Raw genomic sequence first — 15,993 nt, 5'->3', positions numbered from 1 at the left:
ATCCTAATTAACCTTGCCTTCTTCCTACCTCTCTAGTGACTATACCTTGAGTCATTATTTGAATGTTTTTACCTTTTGTCTTTCACAACTCTCTTTGCATGTCAAGAATGCATTAAGGCAGAAGTTTTTCAAGATCTTTTAAAGTGTAGACATGGGAGCCAAACCATCTAAGGTTATGTCTCAGTTCTGTCTGTGTATAATCCTGAGTAAGTAATTCAGTTTTTTTTTGTTGTTTTTGTTTTTTTTTTTCAGTAAACAACTTAGTCTTTTATTTGCCTAAGGCCAGTGTTGCAGGCACTGAGGCCCCAAGACTTCCAGAAGGGATGGGGGTGAGGGGAGTCACCCTGCCTCCCAGGTGCTGCCTGCCCCATCCTGCTTCCTGCAGGAGATGGGAGAGTAGATAAAGTGTGCCCTTGCACCATCATGTATCTCAATTGTGTGTGTGTGTGTCAGTCGCTCAGTTGTGTCCGACTCTTGAGACCCCATGGACTGTAGCCCACCAGGCTCCTCTGTCCAAGGGATTCTCCAGGCAAGAGTACTGGAGAGGGTTGCCATTTCCTTCTCCAGTTTTTTTATGCCTTAGTTTTCACATCTATGAAATGATGCCTGCCTCATGAGGTTGTTTGGATGATTACAAGAATTTATGCAAAACAGAGAGTGTATGGCCATAGCAAGTGCAATATACATGTTAATCGTTAATATTAGTATTTTTCTATCATGTGGAGACAGGACACAATTTAAAAATCCAAATAAAAGTAGTATCTGTGGGAGATTAATGTGATGGTGAAAGTGTGTGTGACAGAGAAATGAGAGCAGAACTTTTGCTTTCAGAAATTCAGAACAATATATTTTATAACATTACATTTAGATGTTTGTGATACATACACATATATAGGAAATCTGAAAGTTATTTAGAGTACTTCCATGATTTTGTGTTGAATGGTATAAATTTTATTTTAAAATAGTTTAACAAAATTCATCTTGATTATTATTTTAAAACGAAATCCATTATATCAAAATCGCAAGCATTTAAAAAGTTATAAAGGTCATGATTCAAGTCAACAATTCTGTGTTTTGAGATCTGGTGGGTAAACGTGATTTCATTTGTCTATGAAAAATTTACTCTGTTCCTTTCTTGCTTTTTCAAGGCTTTCAAAAGTGATCATTCCTTTTGGCAGCTGCAGCTTACTCTTTTCTGTTTCCAGTATGTTCTCGGCTTCACCTTAAATAAAGTACAGAAATGTACAAAGTGACAAAGGGGTAATTAGCATTTTGTGAGAAGACCTACTTGCTGTATTCCAGTGACATGCTGTAGCACTGTATGGAGGCATGCCCCCAGATCTCACTGTTAAATATCTTACCTACTGTTCCCGGGAGAACTGACCTCCCAAAGGAAATACAATAATGAATACATAAGATACATAAGATACATCAGATTCCAGAGATTTTATTTGACAGAGGACAGCATTTTTAAATATAGAAGAGAAACAATACCAAGTAATATTGTTTGTTCCTTGAAGGAAAGTTAGGATGATAAGTTTGAGTTGTGTTAGGAGGGGATTAGGGTGGAGAAATCACGTATAGTTCTTATTGTCCCTTCTTATAAGTGACATGAGAAAAAACAAAGTTTACTAAAATGTCTAATTTTTCAAGAAAGCTAATCTTTGACTTGAAACTACTTATAAATATCCCAAATAAATGCACACACACACATATATATACATTTCTATAAACAAGTCCTCTTTTAAATAATAGCTCGTAATTTCTTGGGCCCAGTGACTTTTGCCAACTTTTATTCTTTAAGACTAATTAGCAATATTTGAAAAGTTATATATTGTTGATATTCCATATACTTTCCTTGAGAATAAAGGCAATTGTTTTCTTTAAGTATTCCTCTTTTAACACACAATTAATTTATATTCCAAACCCAACAGGGCAGGCTACAATTTGTAAATTATCACAGCATTCCAACTATCTGCAAATAAGTTTTTTCCCCCCTCAGTCTAAAATAGTAAATAAAAATAATAATAAAATTGTATGTAATTCTGCAGGCTATTGATGACAGACTAGATGTTTCCATTTAAGAGTACCTTCCACATGACAGATTCTTAGTATGTGTTAACAGAATGGCTGATAATAAATTCAATTAAATAGGAAGTGTATATCTTAGAGTGATCACTAGTTAACAGGGCTATATGTTATAGTCTATATATTCTTTTTAATGGCAAACTTCTTAGTGGGTTCTAAATTTTTTTTTAAAACAAGAAATTTCCATTTCCACAACATATCTTGGAAGTTAAATTTTTGTACTCTATAGATTCTAATGGGCCTGTAATAAAAGTATTTCCAAAATGCATAAGCAAAATGTTCCTAGAAAATAAATTTGCCCTTCATTAGTAATATCTTCAAGTGAATGCTCTATAACAGAGTTGAGATTTCTTAATACTACGTATTAATTTGTATGAGGCACTGAGAATCTAATGTATATATAAACAATGAGACACAGTTGAGCTCAGACTAAAAAATTCTTAAGCAGATGACTAACATGAAACTGAACAGGTTACTGAAATGAATTTTAACATAAGTAAATCAATTTGTACAGTTAGTTTTCAGCTTAAAATAGAATTGTACTCCAAAAGTTAATTTGTATATCAGTGTTTTAGAACTCAGAATACATTTTCCACAGTGATATATGCTATAAATTTCTAGGCAACCCACAAGACACTTAGCCCACTATATAGCTGAACTGTGATACTAATAACGTCTGACCCCAGAAGACATTTTAACCTAGTATTTTTGTGAAAAATATACTTCTGTTTTCAAATGGGGATTTTAAAAAATTTATTTTTAATTGGAGGATAACTGCTTTACAGTATAGTTTTGGGTTCTGCCATAGAGCAACATGAATCAGCCCTAAGTGTACATGTCCTCTCCCTCTTGAACCTCCCCCCTCAACCCTCCACTTCATCCCACCCCTCTAGGTTGACACAGAGTACCACATTTAGCTCCCTGTGTTATACAACTTCTCATTAGCTATCTCATTTACATATGGTAATGTATATATGTTTCAGTGCTACTCTCTCAGTACATCCCACTCTCTCCGTCCCCTGCTATGTCCAGAGTCTTTTCCCTATGTCTGTATCTCTATTCCTGCCCTGCAAATAGGTTCATTAGTATCATTTTTCTAGATTCCATATATATGCATTAATATATGACACTTGTTTTTCTTTCTGACTGACTTCAGTCTGTATAGCGGGCTCTAGGTTCATTCACCTCACTCAAATGTGTTCCTTTTTATGGCTGAGGAGTATTGCATTGTATATATGTACCACAACTTCTTTATCCATTAATCTGTTGATGTATATCTAGGTTGCTTCCATGTCCAGCTATTGTAAATAATGCTGCAATGAACATTGGGGTCCATATGTCTTTTTCAGTTATGGTTTTCTCAGGGTTATATGCCCAGTGGTGGGATTGCTGGGTCATATGGTAGTTTTATTCCTATTTTTTTTTTCTTAAGGAATCTACATACTGTTCTCCATACTGGTTGTATCAATTTACATTCCCACCAACAGAGCAAGAGGGTCCCCCTTTCTCCACACCCTTTCCAGCATTTATTGTTTGTATATTTTTTGGTAATGGCCATTCTGACTGGTGTGAGGTGATACTTCATTATAGTTTTGATTTGCATTTCTCTAATAATGAGCATTGTTGAGCATCTTTTCATGAGTTTGTTGGCTATCTGTATGTCTTCTTTGGATAAATGTCTATTTAGTTCTTCCTACCAGTTTTTGATTGGGTTGTTTGTCTTTATGGTATTGAGCTGCACGAGCTGCTTATATATTTTGGAGATTAATCCTTTATCAGTTGTTTCTTTTGCAGTTATTGTCTCTGTCAAATGGGAATTTTAAAGAACATATAATCCCTCTATCTCCCTAAGTCTGTGAATGAAATGTTTTACTCCCTACTTCCAATACCTACAGAGGAATGTGCACCTTCTCCTTTCCCAAACAATATCAGTCCCTACAGAGCCTCAGGGATAGTCATGAGCCTACAGCTCAGGACAGAACAGGATGTCAAAAATGAAGACTTGGGAAATACTGTTTCCAATATGCTCTGGGCTGAAGGCTTCAGGAGTAGGAAAATAGTTATCCTTCTGAGTGGTATGTGGTGGTGGGAATCAAGACATAGATATCCTGAACTGATGGGAAATCCTGTCTTTCTGGGTCAGGAACGGCATCTGTGTCAGCCGTGCTATTTTCTAGGGCAGTGAAAGCCAGAGTTCAGTGTGAAAGCAGCATGGTACTGGTGAATATTTAACAGCACGCTTCCCAAAACAACAAAAAATGTGTATAAGCTTATTATGTACATAGCTTATTATAAATTTTGCTTATATGAAATATGTTTAGCACATAATTTATAAATAATAACACAATACTCTTTATCATGAATTCCATATAGGAAATTGATCCTTAAAGAATGTTTTTATTGATTTTTGCTGAACTCTTTTACCCATAGCTCACCTATAACAGTTGATGAGATAGTATAATTCAACATGAATGATGTTTGCTATTTTTATTTATGTTAATAAGTAGGACAAAAGTGAAACAAGGACAAATGTTGAAATTTATTTGTTTGAGAATGCTGTGAACTTTGTTGAGTCAGATAATAGTTTTAAAATATTAGAACACTTCCTAAATTTTTTAATGTTATTCACAATATGATGGCTTTACAGTACACTTTTAAGACTAATACACATTATTAACATTTTCTTCATCATTTTTTTTTAAGTCTAGACCATGGGTTGGCAAACTTTCTTAAAAGGCCAGATAGGAAACATTTTAGGCTTGTGGGCATGTTCATATCTGTTTCAGTAAGTCGTCTCTGACATGGAAATGGGAAAGTAGAAATGAATGGGCACATCTGTGTTCCAATAAAACTTTATTTTCAAAAATAGGTGGCCAGCCTATAGACCACAGTTTATCAACCCCTGATCTAGACAATCAGCAAAATAGTAAGTCAAGCCTTAATTTGGGATTTGCAGATTTCCATGGTGTAAATACTCCCACCATGACCAACTTTAAGCTGACATGCCAGTGGGATGGCGTGGAAGTCAGAGTTGCATCTGTATTTTATTGTGTCTATATATTGTATATGCATTTCCACCATACAGATACAGTAGATATACATAACTTGAAGAGATATACATAAGAGTATAGATAATAATAAAATTAGAGGCTGATAAGCTCTGAGTATGTATTAATGTTTCTTATATAATTCAAACTATTTATTTTCTGTAATTTATTGAATTGTAAGTTTACGTACTTCAATTTTTTTTTTAATTTGAGTATAGTTGATTGACAATGTTGTGTTAGTTTATATCATTTAATTTTTAATAATGACTGTATTTAACAAACACCTTACAAAATTCCTAAACATTTGACAGTTGGCGCCTGTGAGCTGTTTGAGGTGACTTCAGCATATCATTATATAAGAGGGGACAGAAATATTGGTCAATGGTAGCTCAGGGAGAGTTGGGAGGACTGGATCCTTGAACCGAAAAGTGAATCAGAAATTGAGATTCCGGTTTATCAAAGACTTACCTTTCATTCTGTGTATAAGGGTTCCATAGCCCATGTCATACTGGTAGGCAAGGACAAAGCCTAGTGGAACTATAGGAAAGATGAGGACGGGTTTCTTCCCTTTAATTGCTCTAATTCAATAACAAGAAATAATTAATATAAAAGAAAAACCTGTAAATACATATCTCTGTACTCAATGAAAAAAAAAGTTACCTGCTTTTTGGAAGAATATCCTACATTTTAGAAGGTACTTAATTTTCTATGGAGATAGGATTTCCTTATTCATAATTCCTCAGCAGATTCTGTAGTTCTCTGGTAGGGTGTATGGGCCTATGATTGTTCATCTTTATTTGATGTTGAGGCTCAGATTACTCATTTTAAAAATATGTAAGTATTGATATTTATCCCTTAGGGATTGTGGAAATGAATTTGTAGAGACCTTCTAGCTTAGCATAAAGTCAGTCCTCTCCCTTACTTATATTGTAAAATGGAGAAAGGTACAGGAGAAATCTAAGAAACTAAAGGCAGAATTAACTATTACTATCCTTGTTCTACAGTTACCCCCAAGCACTAAGCTATAAGAGTTACTTTGTTGACATATATGTATACTATTTAGGTCAAAGTCCTATTTGGCCAACTTAATAATATGATCATGGCAAAGACAAAAAGAAATGGAAGAAAATTTTAAAATAAATAGCAAACATACCCAGCTGTTAAAGAGACGGCTGTAATGCCAAAAAAAGTTCCAAAATATTTGAGGAATTCCCGAGACCAAGCAATCTGCATAGCCATTTGTCTTTCTCTCATTTCATTCTGCATTATTAGCTGCCTTTCCAGCTGAACAAAATAAAAGACAAAAGTATGGTTACACATATTTGAATCTGAGCACGGAGTTAGTAATCTGCTCTTCCAGTGCATTTTCTTTCTTAAAATTTATATTATTTATATTTATATAATTTATAATTATAAATAATTTTATAATAACATATTCCATTTTTGTATTTATCAAAGAGGGAAGAAAAAAAACGGTTTGGCATTATTTATATCAATTCAGTTCAGTCTCTCAGCTGTGTCCAACTCTTTGCAACCCCACAGACTGCAGCATGCCAGGCTTCCCTGTTCATCACCAACTCCCTGAGCTTGCTGAAACTCACGTCCATCGAGTTGGTGATGCCATCCAAACATCTCATCCTCTGTCATCCCCTTCTCCTCCTGCCTTCAGTCTTTCCCAGCATCAGAGTCTTTTCCAATGAGTCAGTTCTTCGAATCAGGTGGCCAAAGTATTGCAGTTTCAGCTTCAGCATCAGTCTTTCCAATGAATATTCAGGACTGATTTCCTTTAGGATGGACTGGTTGGATCTCCTTGCAGTCCAAGGGACTCTCAAAGAGTCTTCTCCAACACCACAGTTCAAAAGCATCAATTCTTCGGTGCTCAGCTTTCTTTATAGTCCAACTCTCACATCCATACATGACTACTGGAAAAACCATAGCTTTGACTAGACGGACCTTTGTTGGCAAAGTAATGTCTCTGCTTGTTAATATACTGTCTAGGTTGGTCATAGCTTTTCTTCCAAGGAGCAAGCATCTTTTAATTTCATGGCTGCAGTCACCATCTGCAGTGATTTTGGAGCCCAAGAAAATAAAATCTCTCACTGTTTTCATTGTTTTGCCATCTATTTGCCATGAAGTGATGGGGCCAGATGCCATGATCTTGGTTTTCTGAACATTGAATTTTAAGCCAACTTTTTCACTCTCCTCTTTCACTTTGATCAAGAGGCTCTTTAGTTCTTTGCTTTCTGCCATGTGTGGTGTCATCTGCATATCTGAGGTTAATATTTCTCCCGGCAATCTTGATTCCAGCTTGTGCTTCATCCAGCCCAGCATGTCGCATGATGTACTCTGCATATAAGTTAAATAAGCAGGGTGACAAGATACAGCCTTGACGTACTCCTTTCCCAATGTGGAACCAATCTGTTGCTCCGTATCTTGTTCTAACTGTTGCTTCTTGACCTGCATACAGATTTCTCTGGAGGCAGGTAAGGTGGTCTGGTATTCAGATAACCACAATTACTTATATATCCCTTATCATAAATAATTACTTTTAAGCTTTATATTCCATACATTTTCTATTTTCTTACTAAAACACACCATGAAAATTTTCCTTGCAGCGTCAGGAAGTGAGGAAGATAACTGCTTTTTTCTCTTTAAATTTTTCCAATTTCTCCTCAAGCATTCCTATCCCTAATACTCATATCACCCTCCTTGTGTATTAGACCTTATTTGCCCTAAAGAGGTGCAGTATATACCACAGAAGATTTTTTGTTAAAAGGGTGGGTTGAGCTGATCTGCTTTACTTTAAAACAATGCTCAAATGTTAGCTCATCAGTTTTTCAGAGTATTTTGGGAGCTCAGCTTGGATAGCTGTTAATCTGGAGATTCTCTCATTAAGAAAAAAAATACATTTTACAGCAGCTAAAATCAGAATCCAGTTAACATTGGAAGGTTAATCTGGTGTATAAAAATTGTTAATGGGAAGAATTCATGGTACAATCATTTCCAATTCTAACTGAAATTTTGAAGTGAAGTGAAATGAAGTCGCTCAGTCATGTCCGACTCTTTGCGACCCCATGGACTGTAGCCCACCAGGCTCCTCAGTCCATGAGATTTTCCAGGCATGAATACTGGAGTGGGTTGCCATTTCCTTCTCCAGGGAACTGAAATTTTAGACAAGCATTTAAATTAGAAATTGGTTCTTTAAGCTTGATTTAAAAATTAAAACAAAAGCAGATTGTAGGAAGAATTCATTATGTAGTTATCCATTTCTTGGAAAAGATACTTCTGATATTTGTGTACACATGCAATTTTTTTAAATTTTATTTTTAAACTTTACAATATTGTATTGGTCTTGCCAAATATCGAAATGAATCCGCCACAGGTATACATGTGTTCCCCATCCTGAACCCTCCTCCCTCCTCCCTCCCCATACCATCCCTCTGGGTCGTCCCAGTGCACCAGCCCCAAGCATCCAGTATCGTGCATCGAACCTGGACTGGTGACTCGTTTCATACATGATATTATACATGTTTCAATGCCATTCTCCCAAATCTTCCCACCCTCTCCCTCTCCCACAGAGTCCATAAGACTGTTCTATACATCAGTGTTTGTTTTGCTGTCTCGTATACAGGGTTATTGTTACCATCTTTCTAAAATCCATATATATGTGCTAGTATACTGTATTGGTGTTTTTCTTTCTGGCTTACTTCACTCTGTATAATAGGCTCCAGTTTCATCCATCTCATTAGAACTGATTCAAATGAATTCTTTTTAATGGCTGAGTAATACTCCATTGTGTATATGTACCATAGCTTTCTTAGCCATTCATCTGCTGATGGACATCTAGGTTGCTTCCATGTCCTGGCTATTATAAACAGTGCTGTGATGAACATTGGGGTATATGTGTCTCTTTCCCTTCTGGTTTCCTCAGTGTGTATGCCCAGCAGTGGGATTGCTGGATCATAAGGCAGTTCTATTTCCAGTTTTTTAAGGAATCTCCACACTGTTCTCCATAGTGGCTGTACTAGTTTGCATTCCCACCAACAGTGTAAGAGCGTTCCCTTTTCTCCACACCCTCTTCAGCATTTATTGCTTGTAGCTTTTGGATTGCAGCCATTCTGACTGGCGTGAAATGGTACCTCCCATGCAATTTAAAAATAAAATATTTCACTATTACAAGAAAATAATGGTTAATTCCTGAAATTGAAAAAAATATTATTTTTGCATGTTTTCCTGTCCTGATTTGTATGGATCTAAGAGCTCTGCAGAAAAGTGAGCCTGACCCAGTCATGACTAATAAATCTTAGATTTGCTGCTGTTTAATCCCTCTAGTGAGCAGTCATTTCTTTGCAAAGACAATGCTAAATAAAAACCTAAACTGAATAGCTACAGATAGGGAGAGAAAGGTCAAACTGAGAAACAAACATAAGTGTAATTAGAGTTTTATGTTACAAGATTTTTTTATGCTGTAAGCGTTTTCACACAGGCTTTTTGTAAACATAATTTTTTTTTGTTATTTCTTTAAAAAAATTTTATAGTTGATTTACAATGTTGTATTAGTTTCAGATGTACAGCAAAGTGATTCAAAGTGATTCAGTTATATATATGTATATATACACATACATTCTTTATCAGATTCTTTTCCCATTTAGATTATTACAGACTATTAAGTTTCCTGTACTATAGAATAGGTCCTTGTTGATTATCTGTTTTATATATAGTAGTGTATATAGGGTAATCTCAAACTCCTAATTTATCCCTCCCCTCTACTTTCCCCTGTGGTAACCATAAGTTTATTTTCTTAGTCTGTGGGTCTGTTTCTGTTTTGTAAATGAATTTGTCTCATTTTTTTTTTTTAGATCCCACATATAATTGACATCATGATATTTATTTTTCTCTGTGTGACTTACTTTTCTGTGTCCATCCATGTTGCTGTGAATGGCATTATTTCATTCTTTAGTGTGGCTAAGTAATATTCCATTATATATAGCACCACATCTTTATCCATTCTTCTCTCATTGGACATTTAGGTTCTTTCCATGTCTTGGCTATTGTATTAATAAATAGTGCTTCAATGTACGGAGAAGGCAATGGCAACCCACTCCAGTACTCTTGCCTGGAAAATCTCATGGATGGAGGAGCCTGATGGGCTACAGTCCATGGGGTCGCTAAGAGTCGGACATGACTGAGTGACTTCACTTTCACTTTTCACTTTCCTGCATTGGAGAAGGAAATGGCAACCCACTCCAGTGTTCTTGCCTGGAGAATCCCAGGGATGGGGGAACCTGGTGGGCTTCCGTCTATGGGATCGCACAGAGTCAGACACGACGGAAGCGACTTAGCAGCAGCACCAGCACCAGCAGCTGCTGCTGCAATGTACATTAGGATGAATGTATCTTTTTGAATTATGGTTTTCTCTGGATAGTTATTTGCCCATGAGTGGGATTCCTGGCTCATATGATAGTTCTATTTTTAGTTTTTTAAGGAACCTCCATACTATTCTCATAGTGGCTATACCAAGTTACAGTCCTACCACCAATGTAGAGGGGTTCTCTTTTCTCTACACCCTCCCCAGCATTTATTTCTTGTAGACTTTTTGATGATGGTCATTCTGACTGGTGTGAGGTGATATACCTCCTTGTTGTTTTGATTTGCATTTCTCTGATTAGCTTCATTGAGCATCTCTTCATGTGCTTTTTGTCCATCTGTATGTTTTCTTTCGAGAAACGTCTATTTAGCTCTTCTACCAATTTTTTGATTAGGTTGTTTGCTTTTTGATATTAAGATGCATAAGCTATTTGTAATTTTAGAGATTAATCCCTGTCAGTCACATCGTTTGCAAATATTTTCTCCCATTCAGTGGGTTGTCTTTCATTTTGTTTACGGTTTCCTTTGCTGTGCAAAACTTTTTAGGTTTACTTAGATTCCATTTGTTTGTTTTTGTTTCTAATATTCATTGCTGTAGGAGGTGGATCAAGTCAGAAAAGATATTGCTGTAATTTATGTCAAAGAATGTTCTGGCTACATTTTCCTTTAAGAGTTTTATAGTATCGTTCTTACATTTTGAGTTTATTTTTGTGTATGATGTTAGAGAATGTTCTAATTTCATTCTTTTATATGTAGCTGTCCAGTTTTCCCAGCACTATTTATTGAAGATACTGTCTTTTCTCCATTGTATATTCTTGTCTCCTGTGTTGTACATTAATTGACCATTTAGTTAGTTCATTTATGGGCTTTCTCTCCTGTTCCATTGATCCATATTTCTAAGACACATATTAATTAAATTGAAAAAATCATAAACAAAGAGAAAATATTAAAAGCCACAGGAGAAAAACAACAAATAACATACAAGGGAGCCCCCATGAGATTACCAGATGATTTTTTAGCAGAAACTCTGCAGGCCAGAACGAAGTAGCATGAAACATTTAAGGTGAAGAAAGGGAAAAGGATACTTTACCCAGAATATTCTACCCAACAAGGATTTCATTCACATTCAACAGAGAAATCAAAAGCTTTACAGACAAAGCAAAGAAAATTCAGCACCACCAAGCCAGCATTTACAGTAAATGCTAAAAGAACTTCTCCAGAGGAAAAAGAAAAAGCTACAACTAAAAACAAGAAACTTATGAATGGGAGAGCTCACCAGTAAAGATAAACCCGGGGCTTTCCAAGTGGTGCTAGTAGTAAAGAATCCACCTGCCAATGCAGGAGACACAAGAGACATGGGTTCAACCCCTGGGCCGGGAAGATGCCCTGGAGTAGGAAATGGCACTCCACTCGAGTATTCTTGCCTGGAAAATTCCATGGGCAAAGGAGCCTGGCAGGCTACAGTTCATGGGGTCACAAAGAGTTGGACATGACTGATCAACCGAGTACATACACAGAGATAAACATAAAGTAAAAGCAGGAAATAATCCACACACAAATATGATATCAATATGAAAAATTGTGAGAAGAGAGTCCAAATGCAGGATATTGGAAATGCATTTGAAATTAAAAGACCAACAACTTAAAACTATCTCACTGAAAGTGAGAGAATGGAAAGAGGTATTCCATGCAATCGAATCTACTGTGATGCTTTCCACATCTCATGTCAAGTGGGAATATTTTGGGAGAGGAATTTTTAAATGTCTTCAAAATATAAAATGACTTAAAAAAAATCTATTGACTAACATAATGCTCAACTGTCAGAAAATTGTAACAAAGGGACATTTGTTCTTTTACACTATTAAGTCTCCCTACCCTAAATATCAAAGTAGCAAGATGTTCTAAGAATAGCAATCGAAGGATATATAGCATATCCTAATAGCCTGAAAAATAATTGCTGAACAGACGTTGACCACGAAAGACGTTAAAATTTGTCTCTGATGGTTAAATGTTTCTGTGTATGTAAAGATCAGTTCAGTTCAGTTCAGTCGCTCAGTCATGTCCGACTCTTTGCGACCCCATGAATCACAGCACGCCAGGCCTCCCTGTCCATCACCAACTCCCGGAGTTTACTCAGACTCACATCCATCGAGTCAGTGATGCCATCTAGCCATCTCATCTTCTGTCGTCCCCTTTTCCTTCTGCCCCCAACCCCTCCCAGCATCAGAGTCTTTCCCAATGAGTCGGCTCTTCACATGAGGTGGCCAAAGTACTGGAGTTTCAGTTTCAGCATCATTCCTTCCAAAGAACACCCAGGGCTGATCTCCTTCAGAATGGACTGGTTGGATCTCCTTGCAGTCCAAGGGACTCTCAAGAGTCTTCTCCAACACCACAGTTCAAAAGCATCAATTCTTTAGCGCTCAGCCTTCTTCACAGTCCAACTCTCACATCCATACATGACCACAGGAAAAACCATAGCCTTGACTAGATGGACCTTAGTTGGCAAAGTAATGTCTCTGCTTTTGAATATGCTAAGTTTACCTAAAATCATTGGTTTGAGTAAACTCTGGATAAAGCAATATGATATTGATTTTGTGCTAAATCAAAATAAGATTTCTTTCTACAAAATTGCAATTGATGACATTTGTTTATTTAGGGTATAATAGGAAATAGCCAAGATGTCCTAAAACATTGTTGGGGGTGGTGGTGGGGTGTAAGATAATAGAAGGAAGTCATAACCTACTGCAATACCAATTTTATCTACAACATCATATTTCTCATGAGGGTAGCATACTTTGGTTTTGTGTTTGAAAACTCCACAGTAGTTTGTCATGTGTAGGAAACAAAGGTGATGTCACATTGACCAGTTCTTAGAGGCTTTGGTGAGAAGCAGTGAGAAACTGGTGTTGATGGAGCTCTGCCTTCCATGCATCACCTGTCATCAGCGGCACAGATTTTTGAGACTGTCCTCCAGAATCAAAGGTAGGGTCTGTGGCTTCAAAGCAAGAGTAAGTTTGGCCCTTAACTGTCAAACCATGAAACGAAGCAGGTAGCCTCATAGGTGTCCTGGTATGTGCACTGATTTTTGTGCTTTGTCCATCTCCGCTATCCTCAATTTTTTTAGCTAGCCAAGACACACTGAAGCTGGTGAGTTAACTGGGTTCGGTATTAAAATTTGAACTGAAATTCAAAGGGAAAGTATAAAATTTGAACTGAAATTTAAAAGGAAAGAAAGTTTGGCTGGAAAGCCTCAAGTAATTTGGATGTACCTCCCCCTTACCCACTGCTAGCATGCTAAAGGTTTTGGGCATCTTCTCCTCAACTGGGCAATCCTAGGCCAACCTCCTTGGCTGCAAAAATGCACAGAGGTGAGAAGCTGGCCTGGCCTGGGCAGAACTGAACTGATTTCTTAGCAATCTGACATCTGTACTGTGAGATCCGGACAGGGGAAAGGCAGCAAATCTCTTAGAACAACAGTTCTGGGGAACTAGCTCCTGCTGCTAAGTCGCTTCAGTCGTGTGCGACTCTGTGCGACCCCATAGACGGAAACCCATGAGGCTCCCCCATCCCTGGGATTCTCCAGGCAAGAACACTGGAGTGGGTTGCCATTTCCGACTAGGATTTAATCAAAATGGGACTTAAAAAGGCTGAACACTATGCAAATGCTACAGTTAATTATGTAATAGTACAAATGCTGGTTTGAATCTTGGCTCCACTGTATACTGACAGCGTGACTCTAGGCAAGCTACTTAACCTCTCTGTGCTTCAGGTTCCTCATCTATAAAATGGGAATAATAATTGGATCGCCTTATTAAGTTATCATGAAATAAAATATGAGAATACATAAAATTCTCAGAATAGTGGCTGGCATTTAGTATGCACTCAGTAAAAATTAGTTACTAATATTAGTGACATATTTCTTTATTAAAATAGTTGATGGATTTGAAAAATTATTTGCGGTGTTACAATAAAGAGACACTCTGTCATTTTCATTTTCCCTCTCAGTTGATAGAAGTTGGGGCAGGGGTTGAAGAATTGTTGCTGCTTTTGTTTTTTAGTCGCTAAGTTGTGTCCAACTCTTCTGCAACCCCATAGGGGCCCACCAGGCTCCTATGTCCATGGGATTTCCCAGTCAAGAATACTGGAGTGTATTGCCATTTCCTTCTCAATGGGATCTTCCCAACCCAAGGATTGAACCCGTGTCTCTTACTGGGCAGACATATTCTTTACCACTGAACCACCTAGGAAGCCCAGGTTGATGAATAGTATTTATTTTTCTCCTTCCATCTACTTAATAATAATAAGTAGCTGGTTTGAACAATGAAAATCTCATAATAATATGAAATAAATTTTAAAAGGCTTCTGTGTATTTCTTATACCTCCTGTTGATTTTCAGCATACTTACTGTGAAAGGTATAGATTTTTTTTTTAATTAGCTCTAAGCAGTTAAATAATGTTTGCTGTAAAATCTCATTAAGGCAAGTGTAAATAATTATGAATACTTTTTCATAACCATACTTATGAAACTGCTTTCTCAAAGCAGTTTCTTCTATACTTTAATATGGTCTTTCAACATTAATCTTTTTACTTAGCAGCAGCAGATATGTGCTTTCTCCAAGGGAAATTTAGATTAACAATTTTTCATTTTCTCTCATCTATTATTTTATTTTGGTTCCAGATATTCTGTTACTAGTTTGTAGTTTATATTCAGGTTTTCATTGCTTTAATAAGGGCTTTCCTGGTAGCTCAGGTGGTAAAGAATCTGCCTATAATGCAGGAGACATTGGTGCAATCCCTGGGTTGGGAAGATCCCATGGAGAAGGAAATGGCAACCCCCCCAAGTATTCTTGCCTGGGAAATCCCATGAACAGAGCAGCCTGGAGGGCTACAATCCACAAGGTCTCAAAAGAGTCAGACACGACTCGGATTAAACACACACTTCTTTAATAAGTTGATAATAAAGACCAGCTAACTCAAGGAATCAAGTAATTTCCTTATAATAATATTTAATCATTTGTTGATTTAAAGTAAAATTAATCCTTCCTGAGTAGGTTCCAAAGATAATATGAATAGATTAGGGATCTAAATGTTTTTAAAAATATATAAAGCTGTACAAATATCATAGAGGCAGAGGGTGACTGCCTCTTCAACTTTAATACAAGAAAAGGCTTTCAAAATAAAGACTCAAAATGCAGAGGCAATAAAGGATTATTCATTTGAATACATGAAAGTTTTTAAATTTTTTTCACGGCATAAAAACCCCATGATAAAGTAAAAGATAAATGACAATCTGGGAGAAAATATTTGCAATATATTCCACAAACAAGAGATCAATATTGCTAATGTATAAAGAACTGAGAGACAAGGGAAAAAACCCATGAACAGATAATTCACAAAAACAAGACATATAAATGGCCCTCAGATGTGAGAAAATGTTCAAGTTTACTCATAATTAAAGAAATGCAAGTTAAAACAAGACTGAGGTACCATT

General features: G+C 36.6%; 1 protein-coding gene across 2 annotated transcripts in view; it reads right to left on the bottom strand.

Annotated features, from left to right (window-relative positions):
* Positions 1–819: 819 nt before the first annotated feature.
* The window catches only part of PLGRKT (plasminogen receptor with a C-terminal lysine), a 36,020-nt gene continuing 20,846 nt past the window's right edge, over positions 820–15,993 (bottom strand). Inside the window, exons 4-6 of one of the 2 annotated variants that reach the window (XM_059889035.1) lie at positions 6,289–6,419; positions 5,604–5,713; positions 820–1,222 (exon numbers count right to left, since the gene is read on the bottom strand). In XM_059889035.1, coding sequence (XP_059745018.1) covers positions 1,101–1,222; positions 5,604–5,713; positions 6,289–6,419 — 363 coding nt within the window. In that variant the 3' untranslated portion in view covers positions 820–1,100. 2 annotated transcript variants of the gene reach the window in all.

Source organism: Bos taurus, chromosome 8 (genome assembly GCF_002263795.3).
Source record: "Bos taurus isolate L1 Dominette 01449 registration number 42190680 breed Hereford chromosome 8, ARS-UCD2.0, whole genome shotgun sequence".
NCBI lineage: Eukaryota > Metazoa > Chordata > Mammalia > Artiodactyla > Bovidae > Bos > Bos taurus.
The sequence above is the reverse complement of the archived record's forward strand: the minus strand, read 5'-3'. Positions and strand labels throughout refer to the sequence as shown.